This window comes from Phaenicophaeus curvirostris, chromosome 5 (assembly GCF_032191515.1).
Source record: "Phaenicophaeus curvirostris isolate KB17595 chromosome 5, BPBGC_Pcur_1.0, whole genome shotgun sequence".
In the NCBI taxonomy this organism is placed as follows: domain Eukaryota; kingdom Metazoa; phylum Chordata; class Aves; order Cuculiformes; family Cuculidae; genus Phaenicophaeus; species Phaenicophaeus curvirostris.
In genome coordinates, this window is record NC_091396.1 from 147,164 (window position 1) to 168,907 (window position 21,744).

At 69.9% G+C, this 21,744-nt stretch overlaps 4 protein-coding genes across 5 annotated transcripts in view; 3 read left to right on the forward strand and 1 right to left on the reverse strand.

Moving 5' to 3' along the window:
- The first annotated feature begins 1,726 nt into the window (after positions 1–1,726).
- TIMM10 (translocase of inner mitochondrial membrane 10) lies at positions 1,727–3,216 on the forward strand. Its single transcript, XM_069856950.1, has 2 exons — positions 1,727–1,878; positions 2,974–3,216. The coding sequence occupies exons 1-2, from the start codon at positions 1,808–1,810 to the stop codon at positions 3,173–3,175; spliced, it is 273 nt and encodes a 90-aa protein (XP_069713051.1). The 5' UTR covers positions 1,727–1,807; the 3' UTR covers positions 3,176–3,216.
- A 1,461-nt stretch (positions 3,217–4,677) lies between these two features.
- RTN4RL2 (reticulon 4 receptor like 2) lies at positions 4,678–8,960 on the reverse strand. Its single transcript, XM_069856951.1, has 3 exons — positions 8,770–8,960; positions 6,034–6,518; positions 4,678–5,403 (listed from the first exon to the last, which is right to left on the reverse strand). Exons 1-3 carry the CDS (start codon positions 8,798–8,800, stop codon positions 4,678–4,680), a joined length of 1,242 nt encoding a protein of 413 aa, XP_069713052.1. The 5' UTR covers positions 8,801–8,960.
- Positions 8,961–12,460: 3,500 nt separating this feature from the next.
- Positions 12,461–21,515, forward strand: SLC43A3 (solute carrier family 43 member 3). 2 transcript variants are annotated; one of them, XM_069857156.1, is made up of 13 exons: positions 12,461–12,535; positions 15,409–15,623; positions 15,990–16,119; positions 16,836–16,882; positions 16,957–17,033; positions 17,312–17,404; positions 17,625–17,764; positions 18,472–18,566; positions 19,203–19,349; positions 19,415–19,528; positions 20,231–20,417; positions 20,895–21,018; positions 21,293–21,515. In XM_069857156.1, the coding sequence occupies exons 2-13, from the start codon at positions 15,443–15,445 to the stop codon at positions 21,425–21,427; spliced, it is 1,470 nt and encodes a 489-aa protein (XP_069713257.1). In that variant the 5' UTR covers positions 12,461–12,535; positions 15,409–15,442; the 3' UTR covers positions 21,428–21,515. The 2 variants fall into 2 exon arrangements, with proteins under 2 accessions (XP_069713257.1, XP_069713258.1); XM_069857157.1 differs by lacking the exon at positions 12,461–12,535 and adding an exon at positions 14,360–14,383.
- SSRP1 (structure specific recognition protein 1) overlaps positions 14,354–21,744 on the forward strand; it is a 30,940-nt gene continuing 23,549 nt past the window's right edge. Inside the window, exon 1 of the mRNA XM_069857155.1 lies at positions 14,354–14,369. The gene's annotated coding sequence lies outside the window, so the exon portion shown is untranslated. The remainder of the gene's footprint in view (positions 14,370–21,744) is intronic.

The window sequence follows — 21,744 nt, forward strand, 5'->3', positions numbered from 1 at the left end:
GGGACATCAGGGGACATGGGGGGACATTGCGGGGCTGGGGGACATCAGGGGGCTGGGGGGACACGGGGGGGCTGGGGGGACACCAGGGGAATGGGGGGACATCAGGGGACATGGGGGGACATCAGGGGGCTGGGGGATGTCAGGGGACATGGGGGGACACCGGGGGGCTGGGGGTTCACCAGGGGACATAGGTGGACATCAGGGGGCTGGGGGGCCACCGGGGGGCTGGGGGACATCAGGGACAAGGGGGGACATCAGGGGGCTGGGGGGCCACCGGGGGCTGGGGGACATCAGGGGACAAGGGGGGACATCAGGGGGCTGGGGGGACACCGGGGGGATGGGGGGACACCAGGGGACATGGGGGGCACGGCGGGACAGAGGGGACAGCAGGGCCATGGGGGCACGGGGACCCCAGCGGGGCAGGGGGACAGGGCACGAGGTCATGGAGGGGAGACACCAGGGGTTCCAGTTCTGGAATCCTCAGCCTAGGAGGAGATGGAGCTGTTGGAGCGGGGCCAGAGGAGGCTACGAGGATGATCCAAGGGCCGGAGAACCTTCCATATGAGGAGAGGCTGAGGGAGCGGGGGGTGCTCAGCCTGGAGGGCTCAGCCTGGAGGAGAGGAGAGAAGCTGTGGGGAGACCTTACAGCGACCTTCCAGGGCCTGAAAGGAGCTACAAGAAAGCTGGAGAGGGACTGTTCATAACGGCTTGTGGCGATAGGAGGAGGGGGAACGGGGATAAACTGGAGCGGGGCAGATTTAGATGAGACATTAGGAAGAATTTCTTCACGCTGAGGGTGGGGAGGCCCTGGCCCAGGCTGCCCAGAGCAGGGGTGGCTGCCCCATCCCTGGAGGGGTTCAAGGCCAGGCTGGATGGGGCTTGGAGCCCCTGATCCAGTGGGAGGTGTCCCTGCCCAGGGCAGGGGTGGGACTGGAGGGACTTTGAGGTCCCTTCCAACCCAAACTGCTCTAGGATTCTGTGATGGGGGCGCTGGGGGGCACAGGGGGGGGCGTCAGGGGACATGGGAGACACGGGGACCCCGGGCAGGGGGGCGCGGGGACATCGGGGTCGTGAGGAGGCGCGGATACACGGGAGGAGACATCAGGGGACACGGTGGACACCGGGGACATGGGGGACCCAGGGCAGCCAGAGGCCGCGGGGCTGTCCCTGTCCCCGCCCCCGCCTCCTCCCCATTGGCCGCGGCCGGCGGGGCGCGGCCGTCACGTGACTCCTGTCGGGAACCGAGCGGAGCCGAGAGGAGCCGAAAGAAGCCGAGAGGAGCCGAGAGGGGCCGAACGGGGCCGAACGGGGCCGAGAGGAGCCGACCCGTGCCGAATCGAGCCGCGAGGAAGCGAATTTTGCTGCAAGGAGGCAAATTGACCGAGCGGAACCGAAGCGAACCGAGGGGCACGAGGCCGTCAGGGGGCACGGGGGGACGTGGAGGACACAGGGTACGCGGGCACCTCGTGCGGAGACACGGGGCCTTGCGGGGCGGCACTAAGGGGGCGCTGGCCCCACCCCCGCCGCGCTAACCCCGCCCCCGCCACCCCTTTCCCCCGAGGCCCCGCCCCTCGCCCAATCAGCGCCGAGACGCGCCCCTCTGACCCCCCGCCCCCTACCTGGATCCCATTGGCCGCAGCCGGCGGGGGCGGGGCGGGGAGACCACGTGACTCCTGCCGGGAGCCGAGCGGCGCCGAACCGGGCCGAGCGGGGCCGAGGGGAGCCGAGCGGGGCCGAGGGGAGCCGAGCGGGGCCGAGGGGAGCCGAGCGGGGCCGAGGGGAGCCGAGCCGGGCCGAGGGGCTGCACATGGACCCGCTGCGCGCCCAGCAGTTGGCGGCCGAGCTGGAGGTTGACATGATGGCCGACATGTACAACCGGTGCGCACGGGGGAGCCGGGGGGCACGGGGCGGGGGGGGGGCACAGGGCGGGGGGGGCACGGGGGGAGCTGGGGGACACTGGGGGAGCTGGAGGTGCCCATGGGTGGGAGCACTGGGGTAGCTGGGGGGCACGGGGGGAGCTGGGGTGCCCATGTCTGGGGGCGCAGAGGGACCTGGGGGCACGGAGGGATCTGGGGGCCACGGGCGGTGCTGGAGGTGCCCGTGGGTGGGGGGCACGGGGGGAGCTGGGGGGCACAGTGAGAACTGGGGGGCACGAGGGGAGCTGGGGGTGCCCGTGGGTGGGGGGCACAGTGGGAACTGGGGGGCACGGGGGGAGCTGGGGGTGCCCATGGGTGGGAGACGTGGGGTGCTGGGGGCACTGGAGGGGGACTGGGGCTACGGGGGCTCCAGGCACGGCACGGGGCTTGGGGGGGGGGTCTGAGGGGGGCACAGGAGGGGATGGAGGCAATTGGAGTGCCAGGGGTGCCTGGGAAAGCGGGGGGCACCGGGGATGCCTGAGGGGAGGGGGACTCTAGGGGTGTCTGGGGACACGGGGTGCTGGGGCGGTGGGTGCTGTACCCGGGAGTGCCAGGGCCATGGGGGCTGGGGTTTGGGGGTGCTGGGGTTTGGGGGTGCTGTGCCCAGGGGTGCTGGGTTGTGGGTGTCGGGCTGGGGGTGCCCAGGGCTGTGGGTGCTGGGCGGTGGGTGCTGGTCTCAGGGTGCCCAGGGTGGGGGTGCCAGTCTGGGGGTGCTGGGTGCTGGTCTGGGGGTGCCCAGGCTGGTGGGTGCTGGTCTGGGGGTGCTGGGCGGTGGGTGTTGGGCTGGGGGTGCCCAGGGTGGTGGGTGCCGGGGTTCAGGTGGGGGTGCCGGGCAGTGGGTGCTGGTCTAGGGGTGCCCAGGATGGTGGGTGTTGGGCTGGGGGTGCCCAGGGTGGTGGGTTCTGGGGTTCAGGTGGGGGTGCTGGGCAGCGGGTGCTGGTCTGAGGGTGCTGGGTGCTGGTCTGGGGGTGCTGGGCGGCAGGTGCTGGTCTGGGGGTGCCCAGGGTGGTGGGTGGGGGTGCGGGGCGGCGGGCGCTGAGCGTGCTGTGCGGTGCAGGATGACCCAGGCGTGCCACCGAAAGTGCGTGCCCCCCCACTACAAGGAGGCCGAGCTGTCCAAGGGCGAGAGCGTGTGCCTGGATCGCTGCGTGGCCAAGTACCTGGAGGTGCACGAGCGGATGGGCAAGAAGCTGACGGAGCTGTCGCTGCAGGACGAGGAGCTGCTCAAGCGCATGCAGCAGGGCTCGGGCACCGCGTGAGCCCCCCCGCGCACCCCAAAAATAAAACCGAGTCTCTGGGATGGCTGCGGCGCCTCCTTCACCCCCAGACCCCTGCGGGGGTGTGTTAGGTAGCGTGAGCGCTGCTGGGAGCCCCCTGGCCACCACAGTCCGTGTCCGTGAGGGGAGACCCCTGGGAGCCCCCCCGGGTGAGCCCAGCCCCGGTAATCCCGGGATTAGGCAGAGCTGGGCTGAGCGCCTTGTAATCTTGGGTGCGGTGAGGGTGGGATCAGCCCTTGGGGGGGACCCTGCAGAGGGACAAGGCCCCGGAGCCTCCAGAGTCAGGGGGGCACATGGGGAGACTGGGCAGGACTGGGACACCCCAGGACATACAGACAGGACAGGGACAGACAGACAGTGACTCCTGCGTGGGGACAGCCAGCCCCAGTCAGGGATCACATGGGACACCCCAAGACACCCAGACTCAGGGACAGATGGACAGAGACCCTGTAGGGTCACATAGACCAGGGGGACACAGACAGGGACACTCCGGGGACCCACAGCAGGGGGAACCTCTGGAGCCAGACCCCAAGCAGGAGACACCCACACCCAGACAGGGACACACGAGGACACCTGGGGGTCCTGGATACCTACAGCCACAGGGACAGAGGAGCGGGCAGGGGACACTGGTGCAGGGACATCCCGAGCCCCAGCGAAGGGCACCTGCAGTGTCCGTCTGTCCGCCTGCAGCCTGGCAGGGCGCCCGCTCTCCGTGCTTCGGCGCCCGTGGGGAACTGGGTCAGGCTGTGCAGGGTGCGGGTGACGGCGTGGGTGACGGTGACAGTGTGGGTGGCGGTGCTGGTGATGCTGTGGGTGCTGCTGACAGCGCCGATGCAGGTGCCAGGGCTGCTGGTGGTGCCGGCAACGGACGCAGTGCGGGTGCTGGTGCTGCTGGTGCCCGTGCGGGTCGAGCCGGGGCTGGCGATGCCGGTGCCGCTGGCGATGCCGCTGCTGGTATTGGCGTGGGTGATCGTGTGTGTGTCGGTGCTGCTGAGGGTCGAGGTGTGGCTGATGGAGCTGGTGCTGGAGGTGGCTCCGTGGTCCCCGTGACACCCTCCAGCCCCGCCAGCGCCCTGGGGTGGGGGGGTCCCCAGGCCTGTGGTGCGCGCTCCGCGTGCCCACTGCCCACCTGCGAGGGGGGCGTCTGTCTGTCTGTCCCCCTGTCTGTCCATTCATCCGTCCCTGCACACCTGTCTGACCTCCTACGAGGGGGCCTTGCTGTCTGTCCACCCCCCTGTCTGTCCGTCCATCCGTCCATCCCTGCACGCCTGGCTGCGCTCCCAGCAGGTCCATCAATATTTCAGGCGCAGCAGGCGGTGACCTGGAAAGCCAGACACCACCCCCCCCGCAGCAGCCAGGCCCCTGTTTTTCCCAAAATAAGACCATTTTTAATAAATAATCTCCCACCTTGCGGTTCTGTGGGGCTTTTCCCGCTGGGACGGGGTCCCCTGGCCGCCCCCCGCAGTCGCTGCCCCCGCGGGGCCTCAGAGCCGGGGCAGCAGCAGAGCCAGGAGGGGCAGGAGGCCGGGGGGCGCGCGGGGGGCGGCGGCGGCCGGAGGGGCGCAGGGGTCCTGCGGGCAGCCGGGGTCCCCGTCGGGGCGTCGGGAGTCGCGGGACGGCGGGGGCGGCCGGGGCTGGGGGCCACGCAGGTCGTGGGGCGGCAGCCCGTCGCGGTAGAAGGCGGAGGGCGGCGCGGCGGGCAGCGTGCCGGGGCGGCCGAGCGCTCGCCCGGGGGTGCCCATCACCGCCACCCCGGTGGCGCCGTCACCGTCCTCGTCGTCGCCGTCGTCGGGGCAGGCGTCGAAGTCGCGCGGGCGCAGGTGGCGCAGGTCGGTGCCGCGGCGCTGCGGGGGGCTGGCGCACGGCACCGGCGAGCTGGAGACGCGCGTGCGGCGGAACCAGGCCCAGAGCGGGCGCGCGCGGCAGTCGCAGGCCCAGGGGTTGGCGTTGAGGCGCAGGAACTGGAGCGCGGGCAGGGCGGCCAGCGGGTCCCCCGGCAGCGCCGCCAGGCTGTTGTTGAACAGGTAGAGGATGGTGAGGCGCACCAGGCCCCGGAAGGCGCGGCGGTGGATGGCGACCAGGCGGTTGGCGTGCAGCAGCAGGCGGTCCAGGCTGGGCAGGCCGCGGAAGACGCCCTCCGACAGCACCCGCACGCGGTTCCCGTGGAGGAAGAGATGGCTCAGGTTGGCCAGGTCGGCAAAGAGGTCGTCCTGCGGCGGGAGAGGGGCAGACGCGGTGGGTATGGGGTGTCTCGTGTGTCGCCAACACTCCTCCGCCCTGCCGGGGTCACCAACGATGCTGCCCCTTCCTCCCCGTGTCCCGCCTTCATTGGTGACATTCATCGTACTGCTTCCCTGCACCATGGGCATCACCCATCCTCCTTCCTTGGGTCCTTGTATGAACATCACCCATCACCATTCCTTGTCTCCCTCCTCCGTTGCTGTTATCCATCACCATTGCCTGCGTCCCTGCTCCAGTGTTGTCACCCATCGCCCCTCCCCATGTTCCCGCTCCATGGGCATCACCCAACATGAATTGCCAAGAGCCTCCTTCCGTGTCCTTATCCTGCTGCTCTTATCCATGATCTGATCCATGTCTATCACCCTTCCCACATCCCTGCTCCAGGGGCGTCACTCAACACCTTGTCCCACCTGTATTGCCAAGAGCCGCCTCCCATGTCCTTACCTTGCTGCCCTTATCCATGACCTGATCCATGTCTATCACCCATCGCTGTGTCCCTACGCCACCGTTGTCACCCGTCACCCTTCCTGGGTCCCTTTCCATGACCGTCACCCGTCACCCACCCAGCCCAGCCCCCTTCCCACGCCCTGCAGGCGGACCTGGAGGTAGAGCAGCCCGTTCTCTTGCAGGTAGAGGTACTGGAGGCTGTGGAGGCCGCGGAAGATGGCGCTGGGCAGGCTGGCCAGCTGGCACCGGTAGAGGTGCAGGGCCTGGAGGCGCCGGAGGCCGTGGAAGGTGTCGGGCGCCAGGACGCGGAGGTGCGGGTTGTCACCCAGGTCGAGCTCCTCCAGGGCGGGCAGGTGTCGGAAGGTGCCCGGCTGGATGGAGGAGATGTTGTTGGAGTAGAGCCAGAGGGTGACGGTGCTGGGCCCGAAGGTGCCCGCCCGCAGCGCCCCGATGACGTTGTTCTGCAGGAAGAGGCGGCGGGCGCCGGGCGGGAGCCCCGCGGGCACCGAGGAGAAGTTGTTGGCCTGGCAGCTGACGGTGGGCGGCGAGACGTAGCAGGTGCAGAGCGCGGGGCAGGCGGTGGCCCCGCCGGGCACCCACGCCAGCGCCGCCAGCAGCAGGGCCGCCAGGCGCCCGCCTGCGGGCACAGGGGGCGTCAGCGGGGGGCATCGGCGGGGGGCGCCCCGACACGGCCCCGGCGCCCGCCGCCCCCGCGACCCTCCCTGCCCACCCCGGGATCCGCGCCCCAGGGAGCCCCACGGTGCCCAGGAGCTCCCCGGGACCATCCCGCGCGGCCACTGGAGCCGCTCAGGACTGTGCCCACCCCGTAAGGACGTGGTGCCCCAGGAACAACTCGTGGCCGCGTCCACCTCGTGCGCCCACGGTGCCCGGGAGCCGCTCAGGACCGTGTCCACCCGCGAGGCCCAGCAGCCCCCCAGCACCAAGCCCACCCTGCTGGGCTGGGCACCTCCAGCAGCCCCCAGCCCCACAGGGGCTCCCCGAAGACCCCCAGGACCACGCTGCCCTGTGGCACCATCCGCACCCCATGGAGCCAAGCTCCCCTGGGATCCCCTGCCTGCCCCCAGGGACCCTCGAGAGGCTGCGACACCCCCGGGGCCACGATCCTCTGGGACCCCCAGAGCCCTGACTGCCTCTAAGGGACCCCCGAGAGGCTGCACCCCTCCACCCCAGAGCTAACCCTGCACCCGGGGTCCCCCAGGACGCACCACGCACCCCCAGGAACCCTCCTAACCGACCCAGACACCCCCAGGACCCCCCACTCCACTCAACCACGCGCCCCCCAGCATCCCCCCATGCCTTACACCCCTAGGACCCCTCGACTTAACCGCACACCCCCAAGACCCCCTACTCCTCACAACTCCGGGACCCCCAACGACCCCCCCCTCCCTCCACGTGTGCCCCCCCCCCTCTGCCACGTGCGGGGCGGGGTCCGCGTGGGAGCGGGGCTGACGCTTTCCCTGCTTCTTCCCCCCCCTCCTCCCTTCTCTTCCCATGTCCATCCCCCCACCTCCTCCTCCCCACACCCCCTCCTCCTTTTTCCTTCCTTCCCACCCCCCCCCCCCTCCTTTCCCTCCCCAAAGCGGCTGCAACCCGAGAGCTTCATCCATAATTCAACCGCTTGGCCCCACGCCCGGGGGATGCGTGGATGCTCTTTGGTGGGGAGGGGGGGGCTGTGGACCCCCCCCCAATGCACCGATAGGTGCATTGGGGGGGGGGGTCCACAGCCCCCCCCTCCCCCAGCTCTTTTTCCCCCACCCACGGAGGCGTCCAGCACAGATGCACAGCGCCCCCCCCCCCACTTATTCCACACCCCACAACCCCCCCCCCCTGCACCCCCCACCCGCGTCCCATCTGTCACTCCCCCTCGCCGCGGGCTGAGTCAGTTTGGGAGCTGAAGTCACCCATTCCTGAGCATTTTTATCCGCCCCCCCCTCCCCAATTAACCATATCGACCCCCCTCCCCTTCCTCATCCTGCTGCCCCCCCCCCCCCCCCCCAATTTCACAGCACCCTATGGGTCACGCCAGGACCCCTCCCCAGTGCTGGAATGGAGGGAGAAGAGTGGAATTGGGGTCCCCCGTGAGTTGGGGGGTGCTCCTATGCCGGGATAGGGTGATATTGGGGACCCCACTGGGTCGTGGGGTGCCCCTATGCCACGATAGGGTGATATTGGGGACCCCAGTGGGTCGTGGGGTACCCTGACACCAAGATGGGGGGGTCGAGGGTGGTGGCGTTGGGGACCCCCGTGCATTCCGAGGCGACCCAACGTGAGGATGGGGGGGACACTGAGGACCCCAGTTGGTTGGGGGGTGCCCCTGTGCGAGGGTGGGGGTCGTGGGGTGCTGGCACTGGGGACCCCCTTGCGCTGGGGGCTCCCCTGCGCCGGGATGGGGTGAAACTGGGGACCCTCGTGGGTCCCCCCACACCAGGCTGAGGGTCGTGGGGTGGCGGCACCGGGGACCCCCACTCTGAGCTTTGCACCCCTGTGCCTCGCGGGGCACCCCCAGCCCGGGGCGGGGGTCGTGGGGCGGCGCTGGGGACCCCGTGGGTCGTGGGGCGCCCCCAGGGCGGGATGGGGGGCACCGGGGACACCCGCGGGTGGCAAGTGCCGCTTCCCCGGGCTGGGGACCCCACTCCGGGCTGTCCCACCCGAGCCGCGCGGGGAGGGTCCCGGGGACCCCGGCCTGGGGTGGGGGTCGCGCGGGGCTCCCCGGGGGTCGCGGGACCCCCACGCCGGGCGGGGGAGGGGGCGCGGGGCACGCATGGGTCGCGGGGACACCCCCCGTTCCCGGGGCTCCCTCCGTCCCCCGGGGCGCCCCGAGCCCGCTCCGAGCCCCCCGTGGGGTCCCCCCGCGCGTCCCCCCGTACCTGGGGGCAGGTCCCGAGCCGCGGGGCGCATGGCGGGGCCGGTCACGGGGGGGTCATGGCCGGTGCCGGGGGGGCTGCTGGGCCCCGTCGCCCCCCGCGCCGCCCCGCATGGCTCGGGGGGGGGTACGGACACGGGTGGGCTCGGCGCTCCCGCGGCTCCGTGGGCTCCGCGCTCCCCGCCTTATCCCGGGGCGGCCTCGCCCCGCCCCCCCGCCCCCCCGCCCGTTAACCCCTCCCGCGCCGGGACCGCCCCACGCGGGACACGGAGCTGGGGGGGAGGGAATGGGGGTGCCCGAGGGGAAGGCGCCGCGGGAGCCACCGCGGGGACCTCACCGGGAACGAGGAGCGGCGGGAGGGGGACCCCGCCGGTGACAAGGGGGGCTGAGGCGCCGCGGGACTCACAGAGGGGACCCCATTGGGAGTTGGGGGGGCGGTGGGTGACCCCACTGGGGATGGGGGGCGGTGGGTGGTGACCCCGCGGGGACGTAGCGAGTGGTGCCCACGGGGGAGGTGCCCACGGCGGGGTCCCCGCGGGGGATGGGGTGCAGTGGGTGCCCCTCTAAGGCAGGAGGAATGTGCCCACGGGGGAGGCGCTGTGGGACCCACAGCGGCGACCCCGCAGGGGATGGGGGGGCACTAGGGGTGCAGGGGTGGCCGGGTGCTCCCCCTGTGGTGACGAGGGGACGGTGGGCGACCCCACGGGGGACGTGGGTGCTGCTGTGTGACCCCACGGGGGACGTGGGTGCCGTTGTGGGACACTACTGGGGACGGAGTAAGGAGCTCTTGGGGGGCAGGGAAGGGGTGCGGGCCCCCACCGTGGTCCTGGAGGGGGTGTGTGCCCCCACTGGGGGTGAGGGGTGTGTGCGCGGGTGCCCCCACTAGGGGCACGGGTGAGGCTGAGTGACCCCACTGGTGACACGGGGTGGTGAGGTGGGTCTGTGAGCGCCGGGCACGCGGGGGTCTCGCTGCCTCCCTCGCTGCCCCTTAGGCGGGACCCCCAGCGCCCCACGCCCACGCGGGACCGCGGCGCTGTCCGAGGTGCTGAACGGGCGCTGTCCGCGGTGCTGAACCAGCGCTGCCCCGGTCTGAGCGCCCCACGCCCACGCGGGACCGCGGCGCTGTCCGAGGTGCGGACCCGGCGCTGTCCGCGGTGCTGAACCCGCGGTGCTGAGCCCCCCGCGCCCCTGGGGCCGGTCCCGGCTCCCCCCCGCGGGGCTCGGGAGGGGCTCGCGTGGCCGCTCCAGGCTGCGGCGGCGAAGCTGGCACCGGCTCCGTGTTTGCGGCAGCGTCTCCGGCGCGGCTCCCGGCGAGCGAAATACCACAAGCTGGCGCGGCAGGCGCGGCGGGCACGCGTGGGAGGGGGCGTGGGCGGCGCGGGACTGAGTCAGGGGCCGCCATCCGCTCCGCGCTCCGCCGGTGCCCCCCGCCTCCCCGGTACCGGCCCACAGCCGCAGGAGCCGAGCCAGGGTGGGGGGCTGTGTGGGGAGGGGGCTGCGGCGCGGATGGACCCACCAGTGGGGCTGTGCCCCCCCGCTGAGGGGAACCTGGGGGGCAGAGGGACCTGGTGGGTCCAGGCAGGCCCGAGTGGTGGAGACCATGAAGGGATGGGTGGAAGGATGGACGGGTGGAGAACATCTGGAGAGGAGGATGGACGGGCATATGGGTGAAGGACATTGGAGAGTGGGGAGAGGATGGATGGATGGATGGACAGATGGATGGAGAAAAGCTGGAGAGCAGAATGGATGGACGGATGGATGGATGGAGGACAGGAGGGCAGCTGGAGAGGAGAATGAATGAATAGATGGGTAGGGAACAGCTGGAGAGAATGATGGATGGTTGGACAGACAGGTGGAGAACAGCTGGAAAGGAAGATGGATGGATGGGTGCAGAAGAGCTGTAGAGGATGGATGGACAGACAGATGGGTGGAGAACAGCTGGAGAGGAAGATGCGTGGATGGCGATGGACAGATGAACCGGTAAGATGGGTGACAAACAGATGGATTGTTGATGGGCAGATGGACGGGAGACAGACAGAGATGGTTGATGGACAGACAGATGGGTGATGGACAGATGGAAGGGTGAGGGACAGATGGGTGAGGGACAGATGGATGGGTGATGGACAGACGGGTAAGGGACAGATGGATGGGTGATGGACAGACAGATGGGTGACGGACAGACAGACAAGGGGCTGCCTGGAGGGGTGGGAGTGGTGGGAGCAGGCTGGGCACCCGCAGGCACTGATGGATGGGTGGGTGGGGCAACAGGAGGACAGACGTACGGATAGAAGAGCGCAGTGACGGGCACCGAGGAGAGGTGATGGGAGGGGCGGGGGGCACGGGGCCAGGCAGGCGGTGGGGCAGATGCCAGGGATGGGCAGGTGACAACAGGCCCAGGGCAGGGACGGCAGCGGGCGTGAGCGGGCAGAGCCACCAGCGGGGGAACACGTGGGGTGCACGGGGCCCGGTGGGGGTGGCACGAGGAGGCCTAAGGACGATTCAAAGGTGGCCCAGGGGGGATTCGATGTTGACCCACGGGAGGCTCAAGGGGGGCCAAGGAGGTGGCATTGGGTGACCCAGAGGTGGCCTAGGGGTGGTTCAAGAGGGGACCAAGACTGACCCAAGGGTGGCCCAGAGGTGGTGCAGGAGGTGACACCATGAGACAGACCCAGGGGTGGCCCAGTGTGGGTCAAAGGTGATCGCAGGGTGGCCCAGTGGCGGCCGGTGGTGGCCCGGGGGGGCCAGGTGGTGGCCCCATCCGGTGAACACCTCAGGGACACCAGGTGAGAGAGGGAGCACCTGGAGACAGCTTGGAGGGGGGCTCAGGGGTAACATGGGGGGCACAGGAGTGACACGTGGGGCACGGGGGTGGGTGGTGAGGGGCGATGCACCCATGGGTGGCATCAGGGGACACAGGGGGGACACAGGGGGGCAGGGGGGGATCCCGAGAGGGGGCACGGGGGGATCCCGGGGAGGACGCGGGTGGCCGGGGTGACGCCGCGGGGCGGGGTCTCGGCAGGGACGGCCCCTCCCCTCCCCCCTCGCCCCGTCCCCCGGAGCCCCGGCAGGAGCCGCGGCCGGACCCTCCGCTCCCCGCCCGGTGAGCAGCTCGCGGGGCCGGGGCGGAGCGGGGCCGGGGGGCTGGGGACGGGGCCGGGGGGCTGGGAGGGAGCGGGGGGGCCGGGGGGGCCGTGAGCTGCGGCGTTTGGGCTCTGCAGCTCGACCCGTGCGGCTGTGCGGGGCCCGTGGGCTGGGGGGCCGCGAGCTGGGGGGCTGGGGGCTCTGTCTGCCCCGGCTCTGTGGGGCACAGGCTCTGCCCCTGCCCCACGACCCACGCTGGGGGCGCCCCAGTGGGGCTTGGGGTGACCAGTATGGCTGGGACACAGCAGTATGGCTTGGGGTGACCAGTGTGGCTTGGGGTGACCAGTACGGCTGGGACACACCAGTATGGCTTGGGGTGACAAGTGTGGCTTGGGGTGACCAGTACGGCTGGGACACACCAGTGTGGCTTGGGGTGACCAGTGTGGCTTGGGGTGACCAGTACGGCTGGGACACACCAGTATGGCTTGGGGTGACAAGTGTGGCTTGGGGTGACCAGTACGGCTGGGACACACCAGTGTGGCCTGTGATGACCAGTAGGACAGGACACACACCCACGTGGCTCAGCGGCAAATGCCCCCCCCCCCCCCGTTAATCTTTACCCGCCAGCACTAATGAAGTCTCATTACCGGCCATTACTGGCCAGGGGACACGGGGACAGGGGACACGAGGTGAGGCCGGGAAGGGGTCCCTGGGGGGCGGCAGGGGGGTTATCAGGGTGGCAGTGAGGTCCCCGAGGGGGATGGGGGTGTCCCCAGGCTGTCCTGGGGGTGATGATGTCCCCAGGGCTGGCGGTGTCCCCAGGGTGGCCATGTCCCCAGCACACGTGTCGCGGTCCCCAGCCATATGCTTGGGTCCCTGGGGCCGGGATGGGGTCCCCAGGGGGGGTGACAGTGTCCCCCGGGGAGGTGGTGCTGTCCCCAGGGTGGCAGTGGGGTCCCTTGGGTGTCACAGCCCCCCAGGAGGGTGGCAGGGGGGGTCCCTGAGGAGGTGGCAGTGTCCCCAGGGCGGCAGGGTGGTCCCCGGGGCTGGCAGTGTCCCTAGGGCACATGTCCGGGTCCCCAGCCGTGTGCCTGGGTCCCTGGGTCCGGGATGGGGTCCCCGGGGCAGTGGCAGTGTCCCCAAGGGGTGATGCTGTCTTCAGGGGGGTCCCTGGGGGTGGCAGTGTCCCCAGGGCTCATGTCACAGTCCCCGGCCACATGCCAGGTCCCCTGGGGCCAGGCTGGGGTCCCCTCGGGGGTGTCATTGTCCCCTCGGGGGTGGCAGTGTCCCCAGGGCAGCAGGAGGGTCCCCGGGGGTGGCGGGTCCCCAAGGCGCTGCCAGCGTCCCCGGGCAGCGGGCCGGTGTCCCCAGGGCCCCGGCAGGTGCTGGTGTCCCCTGGGCCCTGACAGCGTCCCAGGGGGACGCAGGGACTGGCACCTCCCCTGGGGCTCTGCCAGGGTCCCAGCGGGTGCCAGCGTCCCCAAGGGTGGTCCCAGGTCCCCGGCAGCGAGCTATTGTCCCCGAGACTATGCCAGGGTCCCCAGTGCATGTCCCAGGGCCCTGGCCCCATGCCAGTGTCCCCAAAGTGGGTGCCATTGTCCCCAGTGCACGTCCCAGGGTTATTAGCAGCGAGCTGCTGTCCCCAGGAGGGTGCCGGTGTCCCCAAAGGGGGGTGCTGGCTTCCCTGGGGCTGACAGGGCCCTGGGAGGGGTACTGGTGTCCCCAAACGGGCAGCACCATTGTCCCCAGGGCACACACCAGGGCCCCTGGCAGCGTGCTGGCGTCCCCAGGGGAGGTGGCAGCATCCCCAGAGACTGTGCCAGGTCCCCAAGACAGTGCCATTGTCCCCAGTGCGTGTCCCAGTGGCCCTGGCAGCGCGCTGGTGTTCCCAAGGGAGCTGCCACTGTTCCCAAGGGGGTTGCCAGGGCTCCCGGCGAGGTGCCAGCGGCCCCGGGGCTGCGCCAGGTCCCCCGCAGGGCTCCAGTTCCCCAAGGCGGGTGCCATTGTCCCCAGGGCACGTCCCAGGGGCCAGGCCCCACGCCAGCGTCCCCAGGGTGTGCCAGGTCCCCCGGCAGCATGCCCAGGGAGGGTGCCAGCTTCCCTCTGGGGTGCCAGTGTCCCCGCGCACGTCCCAGGCCTTGGCAGCGGGACAGTGTCCCCAAAGGCGGGTGCCAGGCAGAGTGTCGGTGTCCCCAGGGGCTGTGCCAGGTCCCATGGGGGTGCCATTGTCCCCTAGAGGGGGGTGCCAGGCCCCTGACCCTGTGCCACCACTCCCAGCTGCTGTGCTGGTGTCCCCAGGTGGGGGTGCCAGGTCCCCAGGGCTGTGCTGCGGGGCTGTGCGGGGCGGTGCCGGGGCGCTGGCACTGCTGGCGCGGGGAGATAAGGTGGCGGTGGGGGGAGTCCTGGCGCGGGGGGGACCCACGGGTGCTCCCCGATTGGTGGGTGCGGGGTGTGTGGCGTGTGCGGTGCAGCGCGCGCCCGGCACCCCGTGCCAGGGTCCAAACTCCGCGGCAGCGGCGGCAGAAAGGCCTCGGCAGGTGGGTGGGGGTGCACGGGGGGGTCCGGCACAGGGGCACGCGTGTGCATGCGTGTGTGCATGCTTAGGAGAGCGTGTGCATGCGTGTGCACGCGTGTGCATGTGTGGCAGCATCTGTATACATGTGAGCATGGGTGCATGCATGTAAACATGCATGTGAGCACGGTTGTGAGCATGTGTGCACACATATACACGTGGGGCATGTCTGCGTGCGTGCGAGCAGACTCGTGAGCAAGCTTGCACGAGTGTGTGTGCACCTGTGCATGCTTGTGAGTGTGTGTGCACTCATGTAAACACACGTGAACATGGATGTACCCATCTGAGTCTGAGTATGTGTGCCTGCATGTGTGCACACATGTAAGCTCGCATGCATGTGTGCCAGCATGGCTGCATGCGTGTGAGTGCATGTGTGAGCCCATGTGCCAGTGCGAGCACACGTGTGAGCACGCATGCACTCATGTAAACATGTGCACACGTGTGAGCACGCTTGTCAGCTTGTCTGCATGCGTGTGCATGTTTGGAAGCCCATGTTCATGCATGTAAGCACATGCACCTGCACCTGAGCACACTCAGAGCGTGTGTGTGCACAGCAGGAACATGTGCACGCGTGTGCTCGCCTGTGTGCACGCGTGTGCGGGGCCCGCTCTGCCCGCTGGGTCCTTGCCTGCGCCCGGGGTCAGGGGATGGAACGGGTTCAGCCGCGGGCAGACAGGGACAAGGGGCAGAGCGGGGACACAGTGGCCTTTGTCCGGGTGGCCACGTGCCCCCCGCGAGCCCCCGCGCTGGGTGCCGGGCGTGCCAGGGCTGCCCCCGCGCTGGGTGCCGGTTGGGTACCGGGATGTCACCGTGTGGGTGCCAGGGGTGTCATCGTGGAGGTGCCGGCGGTGCTGGGGTGTCACCATCCTCGGTGCCGGTGGGTGCCAAGGTGCCGCTCTGTGGGTGCCACCGCGCTGGGTGCCGGTGGTGCCATCGTGCTGGTCGCCAGGGTCGCCGTGCAGACCGTGACCCCCGGCGTTGGTCCCGCAGGCGGTGACGCCCCGGTGGGCGCCGTGCCGGTGCCATGGGGGGCGCGGGGCTGGCCAAGCGCCTGGGCACCTTCCTGTCGGGGCTGATCGAGTGCGGCATCTTCTGCGGCGTCATCTTCGGCTGGGCCTCGCTCGTCTTCGTCCTCAAGGAGCTGGGCTACTTCGAGGACCTCTGCCAGGCCACCCCTGAGCCCAGCGCCAACCGCACCCTGACGGGTACCGGCCACGGCCACCGGCCCCCACCGTGTGTCCCTGTCCTGAGCGCCCTGTGTCCCCACTGCCGGGTGCCCAGGCTCCCTCTCATCCCCGTGTCCCCACTGTCCCCATGCCTTGGGGTCCCCACGCCTGTGTCTGCTCTCCCCGCGTCCCCCCTGTCCCTGCTGTCTGGATGCACTGTGGTGCCCTGTGTCCCCTCTGTCCCCATGTCTCCATCCTCCTGATGCCCTGTGTCCCCACTGTCCTGATCCTCTGTGATGCCCTCTGACCCCCTGTTCCCCTGTCCCCCCGTCCCCCTTCCCATGTCCCTGCTGTCCTGTGTCGCCCCTGCCCCGTGTCCCCCTGTCCCCGCTGATGCCCCCCCAGACTGTGGCCTCCAGGATGAGCAGTTCTCCCTGGTCTTCACCATCGGCTCCTTCATGAACAACTTCATGACCTTCCCCATGGGCTTCATCTTCGATCGCTTCGGCACCACCGTTGCCCGCCTCATCGCCATGTGAGGGGGGCAGGGGGCACCCCTGGGTGCTGGGGGGACAGGTGGGGGGCACCCCAGGTGCTTAGGGGGCAGGTGGGGGCCACCCCTGGGTGCTGGGGGGGATGTTTTCGGGGTGCTGGGGCTGCGGGGGGGTGTTATCAGGGCAGCCAGGCAGGGTGGGGCAGGCAGGGCTGGGGGGGGCAGCCCTGTTGGGGGGGACCCGGTCACTCCCCCGGTCAGCCCGGGGTGCTGGTTTGGGGCGCTGCACGGGCAGAGCCCACCCCCACCCTGGCGCCTGTGTCCCCCCCTCTCTAAGTGTCCCCTCCAGAACGTCCCATGACCCCAACTTCCCTCCCCAACATGCCCTCAGGTCTACCCAGTGTCCCCATTTCCCCCAGGTGTCCCCAGTGTCCCTGACCCCCACCCTCCCCGTTTCCCCCAGCCCCTCTATTGCTCCCAGGGCTCCCCAGTATCCTCGGCCCCTTCCCCCCATTGCCCCCAGCCCCCCCATTCACTCTCAGGTCTCCCCAGTGTCTCTATATTCCCTCCTTGCCCCCAGGTACCCCGTTCATCCCCACGTCTCCCCAGTATCTCCATTTCCCTCCCCAATGTCCCCAGCCCCCGTGGCCCCTTGTCCCTCACCCCGGGGGGGACACCCGCGAGGTACCAGGATGCTGTGGGCGCAGGGGGGTCCCGGCTTCTCCCCCAGCCCCCCTGTGTCCCCACTGTCCCCTCAGCTCCCTCTACACCGGCGGAGCCCTGCTCGTCGCCTTCTCCACCCCAGGTGAGATGCTGCGGCCATGGGGGGGGGGGCACCCACTGGGGACCCCCGGACCCCCACTCACCCCGTGTCCCCAGCGCTGGCGCTGCTGCTCTTCCCGGCCATGTCCATGCTCTCGGTGGGCGGCATCCTCCTCATCCTCACCAACATGCAGGTAGGTGGGTACCCCGGGGGCTGGGGGCCATGGCAGGGGGGTCTGACGGTGAAAGGGGGGGGTCTTGATGGTGTCGGGGGGCTCTGAGTGCAGGGGGCGGACCCTGACATCACTGGGGGGGGGCCCTGATGGTGAGGAGGTGTCTCTGACAGTGCTGGGGTGGGGGAATGATGGTGTTGGGTGGGGCCTGATAATGAGGAGGGGTCTCTGATGGCATTGGGGGGTCCTTGATGTTGAGAGGAGGGTCCTGACTGCATGGGGGGGTCTGCGGGTGCCAGGTGGGGAACCTTTTCGGGAGGCACCGCTCCATCATCATCACCCTCTACAACGGCGCCTTCGACTCCTCCTCCGCCACCTTCCTCATCATCAAGGTGGGCACGGAGGGGCCTGGAGGGGGCACATCTGGGCCACGGCCAGGGACACAGCTGGGGACACATCTGGGCTGGTGCTGGGATGCAGCCAGAGGCACAGCTGGGGACACATCTGGGCCACATCTGTGCTGTAGCCCAGGACAGACAGTTGGGGACGTGTCTGGGCTGGGGTGGTGCTGGGTGGCCGCCGTGCCCCGGTGTCAGCCGCCGCCATCCCCAGGTGCTGTACGAGCGCGGGCTGACCCTGCGCACCATGTTCCTCTTCATGGCGGCCTGCAGCGCCTGGCACCTGCTCCGCACCTTCTTCCTCCTGCCCCGCTCCCGCATCCCCTACCCCCTGCCCCCCGGCTACGACTACGGGTACGGGGGCACCCGCGCTGGCGGGGGGGACACATCCGTGGGGGGCGTGATGGTGGTGGGGTGGTGGGAACAGCGCTGGTGGGGGTGCCTGTCCTGGGGTGGTTGGTGGTTCCCATCCTGGGCTGGTTGGTAGTTTTTGTCCTGGGGTAGTTGGTGGTTCCAGTTCTGAGGGCAGTTGGAGTTTCCAGTTCTGGGGGTGGAGGTTCTACTTCTGGGGGTGGTTGGTGGTTCCAGTCCTGGGGCAGTTGGAGTTTCCAGTCCTGGGGTGGTTGGTGGTTCCAGTTCTGGGGTGGTTGGTGGTTCCAATTCTGAGGGTGGTTGGTGGTTCCTGTCCTGGGGTGGTTGGTGGTTCCACTTCTGGGGTGGTTGGTGGTTCCAGTTCTGGGGGCAGTTGGAGTTTCCAGTTCTGGGGCGGTTGGTGGTTCCTGTCCTGGGGGTGGTTGGTGGTTCCAGTCCTGGGGTGGTTGGTGGTTCCAATTCTGAGGGTGGTTGGTGGTTCCAGTTCTGAGGGTGGTTGGTGGTTCCTCTTCTGGGGTGGTTGGTGGTTCCAGTTCTGGGGGTGGTTGCTGGTTCCCGTGATCGGGGTGGCTGGTCCCGTGGGCGGCGGTGGGTCCCCTCCCGTGGTTGGTTGGCGGGTCCCGTGCTCGGGGCGCTCGGCGGGTTCCCTCCCCGCCCCCCCCCCCGCGGGTCGGTGACGGGGCCCGCAGGGCGCGGTGCCCGGGCCGCTCCCGCTCGTACCGCACGCACGAGGAGGAGCGCGCGACCGGGGAGACGGGGACGGCGGAGCCGCGCGCGCCGGGCGGTGAGGGCGGTGAGGGCGGTGAGGGCGGGGGGGGCGGGAGGCGCGCGGCGGGAGAGGGCGGGAAGCGCGCGCCGGGAGAGGGCGGGAAGCGCGCGACTGGCGAGGGCGGGAAGCGCCGTGGGCGGGGCCTGAGATTGGTGGGCGGGGCTTGTGGGGGATAAGGGAGGCGCGGTGGGCGTGGCCAGTGGAGCGATGGGCGGGGCTTATGTGCGGTGGGCGGGGCTTGAACAAAGTGGGCGTGGTTTGTGGCTCAATGGACGGTGCCTGCGATTGGTGGGCGGGGTTTGTGGAGGGAGATTGGAGGTGTGGTGGGCGGGGCTTGAGCCCAGTGGGCGTGGCTTATGATTCGGTGGGCGGGGCTTGTGGGGTTACGATAGGCGCGGTGGGCGGGGCCCGCGGAGCGATGGGCGTGGCTTCTGTGCGCGGTGGGCGGAGCTTGAGCGCAGTGGGTGTTGTTTATGGCTCGGGGCGGGGCCTGAGATTGGTGGGCGGGGCTTATGGGATCACGTGGTTCGCGGTGGGCGGGACTAACATATCCGATGGGCGGGGCTTGAGCTCGGTGGGCGTGGTTTGTGGCTCGGTGGGCGGGGCCTGCGCTTGGTGTGACCCCCTCTGCCCCCCCCCCCCCCCCCCAAGGTGCGCCCCCGTTCTGGGCCTGCGTGCGCTCGGCGCTGTTCGCCTGGCACGTGCTGTGGCTGTCGGCCATGCAGCTGCGGCACTACCTGTTCATCGGCACGCTGAACCCGCTCCTGGACCACTTGGCGCGCGGCGACCAGCGCCTCGGTACGGCCCGGGCTGAGGGGGGATCACGGGGTCCCCCAAGCCCCGCTGACACCGTCCCCCCGCAGTGAGCACCTACACCAACGCCTTCGCCTTCACCCAGCTCTGCGGCGTCCTCTGCGCGCCCTGGAACGGGCTCATCCTCGACCGGCACAAGCGGGGCAAGGGGCCGCGGCCTGAGGGTACGCGCAGAGCTGGTGCTGACCCCGCGGCTGGGGCGCCAACGCAGCCTCATCCCGCGGCCACGTCCCCACCATCCCTGACCCTTCCATGCCGATAGCCACAGCCCCGCCGTGCCTTACTCCCTCCATGGCCACATCCCCACCATCCCCTCCATGGCCACGTACCCAGCATCCCTTCCTACCCACATGCACGGCCATGTCCTCACCATCCCTGAGCCCTCATAGAATCACAGAATCACCAGGTTGGAAGAGACCCACCGGATCACCGAGTCCAACCATTCCCATCAATCACTAACCCATGTCCCTCAGCGCCTCGTCCACCCATCCCTTAAACCCCTCCAGGGAAGGGGACTCAACCCCCTCCCTGGGCAGCCTCGGACACTGCCCAATCACCCTTTCTCTGAAAAATTTTTTCCTGCTGTCCAGCCTGACCCTCCCCTGGTGGAGCTTGAGGCCATTCCCTCTCGTCCTGTGCCCTGTCCCTTGGGAGAAGAGCCCAGCTCCCTCCTCTCCACAACCTCCTCTCAGGGAATTGGAGAGAGCGATGAGGTTTCCCCTCAGCCTCCACGTCCATGTCCCCACCACTGCCATCCCCTCCGTGACCATGGCCACATCCCCACCATCCCCAACTCCTCCACCTCCATGTCCACATTCCCATCACCACTGACCCCTCCACGCCCACGTCCCCCTGTGTCCCCGCAGGAGCCCTGGCGGCGCTGGCGGACCTGCAGGCGTCGGTGCTGTCGCTGACGGTGACCGTGGTGCAGTGTGTGCTCTTCTCGGTGTGCGCGGCCGTGCCGGTGCTGCCCGTCCAGTTCGCCACCTTCGTGCTGCAGGTGGTGAGCCGCTCGTTCCTCTACGGCGGCAACGCCGCCTTCCTGGCCATCGCGTGAGTCCCGCGGTCGGGGGCGGCAGCACTTGGGGGTGGTGGTGGGGTCATCATGGGGGTGGTGGGGGACGGCACTGGGGTTGAGGTTTGTTGGGTTTGGGGTGCGAGGGTGCAGGGGATGAGGTGTTGGGGTTGTGGGGTGTGAGGGGTTGTTGGGATGTGGGGCGATGCAGGGGACGAGGCGTTGTGGCTGTGGGGTGTCAGGGTACAGGGCACAGGGTGATGTGGGGTGGCAGAGGACAAGGTGTCGAGGTGGTGGGGTTTGGGTGTGTGGGAGTTTTGAGGTGATGTGGGGTGCTGGAGCTGTGGGGTTGGGTCCATGGGTGACGCGGGGTGTCAGGGCTGTGGGGCTGGGGCTGTGGGGTTGGGTCCATGGGTGATTTGGGGTGCTGGGGCTGTGGAGTTGGGTCTGTGGGTGACGTGGGCTGTCAGGGCCGTGGGGCTGGGTCCGTGGGTGACGTGGCGCCGTGGGTCCAGGTTCCCCCCGCAGCACTTCGGGAAGCTGTACGGGCTGGCCATGGCGCTGTCGGCGCTGGTGGCCCTGCTGCAGTACCCGTGCCTCGCCCTGGTGCGCGGGCCCCTGCGCCAGGACCCCTTCTACGTGAGTGACGCCCCACGGAGGGACGGGGGTCCTGCCCCATGGGGAGAGATGAGGGTCCTGCCCCGTGGGAAGGGATGGGGGTCCTGCCCCGTGGGGAGGGATGGGGGTCCTGCCCCGTGGGGAGAGATGGGGGTCCTGCCCCGTGGGGAGCAGCGGGGGTCGTGCTCTAGGGAGCGATGGGGTCCTGCCCCACGGGGTTGGGGTCCCGCCCTGGGAGACGGGGGCGGCTGTGGGGCAGACCGTGCCCCTGCCCCACACGGTGTCCCCCCCGCAGGTGAACGTGGCGATGGTGGCCGTGGTGCTCGTGGCCTTCGTCAGCCCCGTGGTCGTGGCCCGCGAGTGCCGCCGTCGGGCCAAGGAGCTGGAGGCGGCCGGGACCCCCCTGGCCGAGCCCCCCGCGCCCCACTGAGCCCCACTGAGCCCCACGGATCCATGGGGCAGAGGGTGCTGGGCTGGTGGGGGCGACTGGGGTGGGGAATAAAGCTTGCCCCCCTCGGCTTGCTGTGCTGCTTCTCCCAGTGCCCCCTCCCAGTGTCCAGTACCCTTCCCAGTGCCCCCTCCCAGTGTCCAGTACCCTTCCCAGTGCCCCCTCCCAGTGTCCAGTTCCCTTCCCAGTGCCCCCTCCCACTGTCCTTCCCCAGTGCCCCCATTACTCCGTCCACTGCCCCCTCCCAGTGACCCCACTGCCCCTTCCATTGCTCCCTCCCAGTACTCCAACTGCCTCCC

Excerpts from the sequence above, each read along its gene's own strand:
- TIMM10 (XM_069856950.1), top strand. The coding sequence starts at position 1,808 with ATGGACCCGCTGCGCGCCCAGCAGTTGGCGGCCGAGCTGGAGGTTGAC. Across the intron at positions 1,879-2,973 it reads ATGGCCGACATGTACAACCG|GATGACCCAGGCGTGCCACC; the intron begins GTGCGCACGGGG and ends TGTGCGGTGCAG.
- RTN4RL2 (XM_069856951.1), bottom strand. The coding sequence starts at position 8,800 with ATGCGCCCCGCGGCTCGGGACCTGCCCCCAG. Across the intron at positions 6,519-8,769 it reads GGCTCGGGACCTGCCCCCAG|GCGGGCGCCTGGCGGCCCTG; the intron begins GTACGGGGGGAC and ends CTGTGCCCGCAG. Across the intron at positions 5,404-6,033 it reads ACGGGCTGCTCTACCTCCAG|GACGACCTCTTTGCCGACCT; the intron begins GTCCGCCTGCAG and ends CTCCCGCCGCAG.
- SLC43A3 (XM_069857156.1), top strand. The coding sequence starts at position 15,443 with ATGGGGGGCGCGGGGCTGGCCAAGCGCCTGGGCACCTTCCTGTCGGGG. Across the intron at positions 17,034-17,311 it reads TCATCCTCACCAACATGCAG|GTGGGGAACCTTTTCGGGAG; the intron begins GTAGGTGGGTAC and ends TGCGGGTGCCAG. Across the intron at positions 19,529-20,230 it reads CAAGGGGCCGCGGCCTGAGG|GAGCCCTGGCGGCGCTGGCG; the intron begins GTACGCGCAGAG and ends GTGTCCCCGCAG.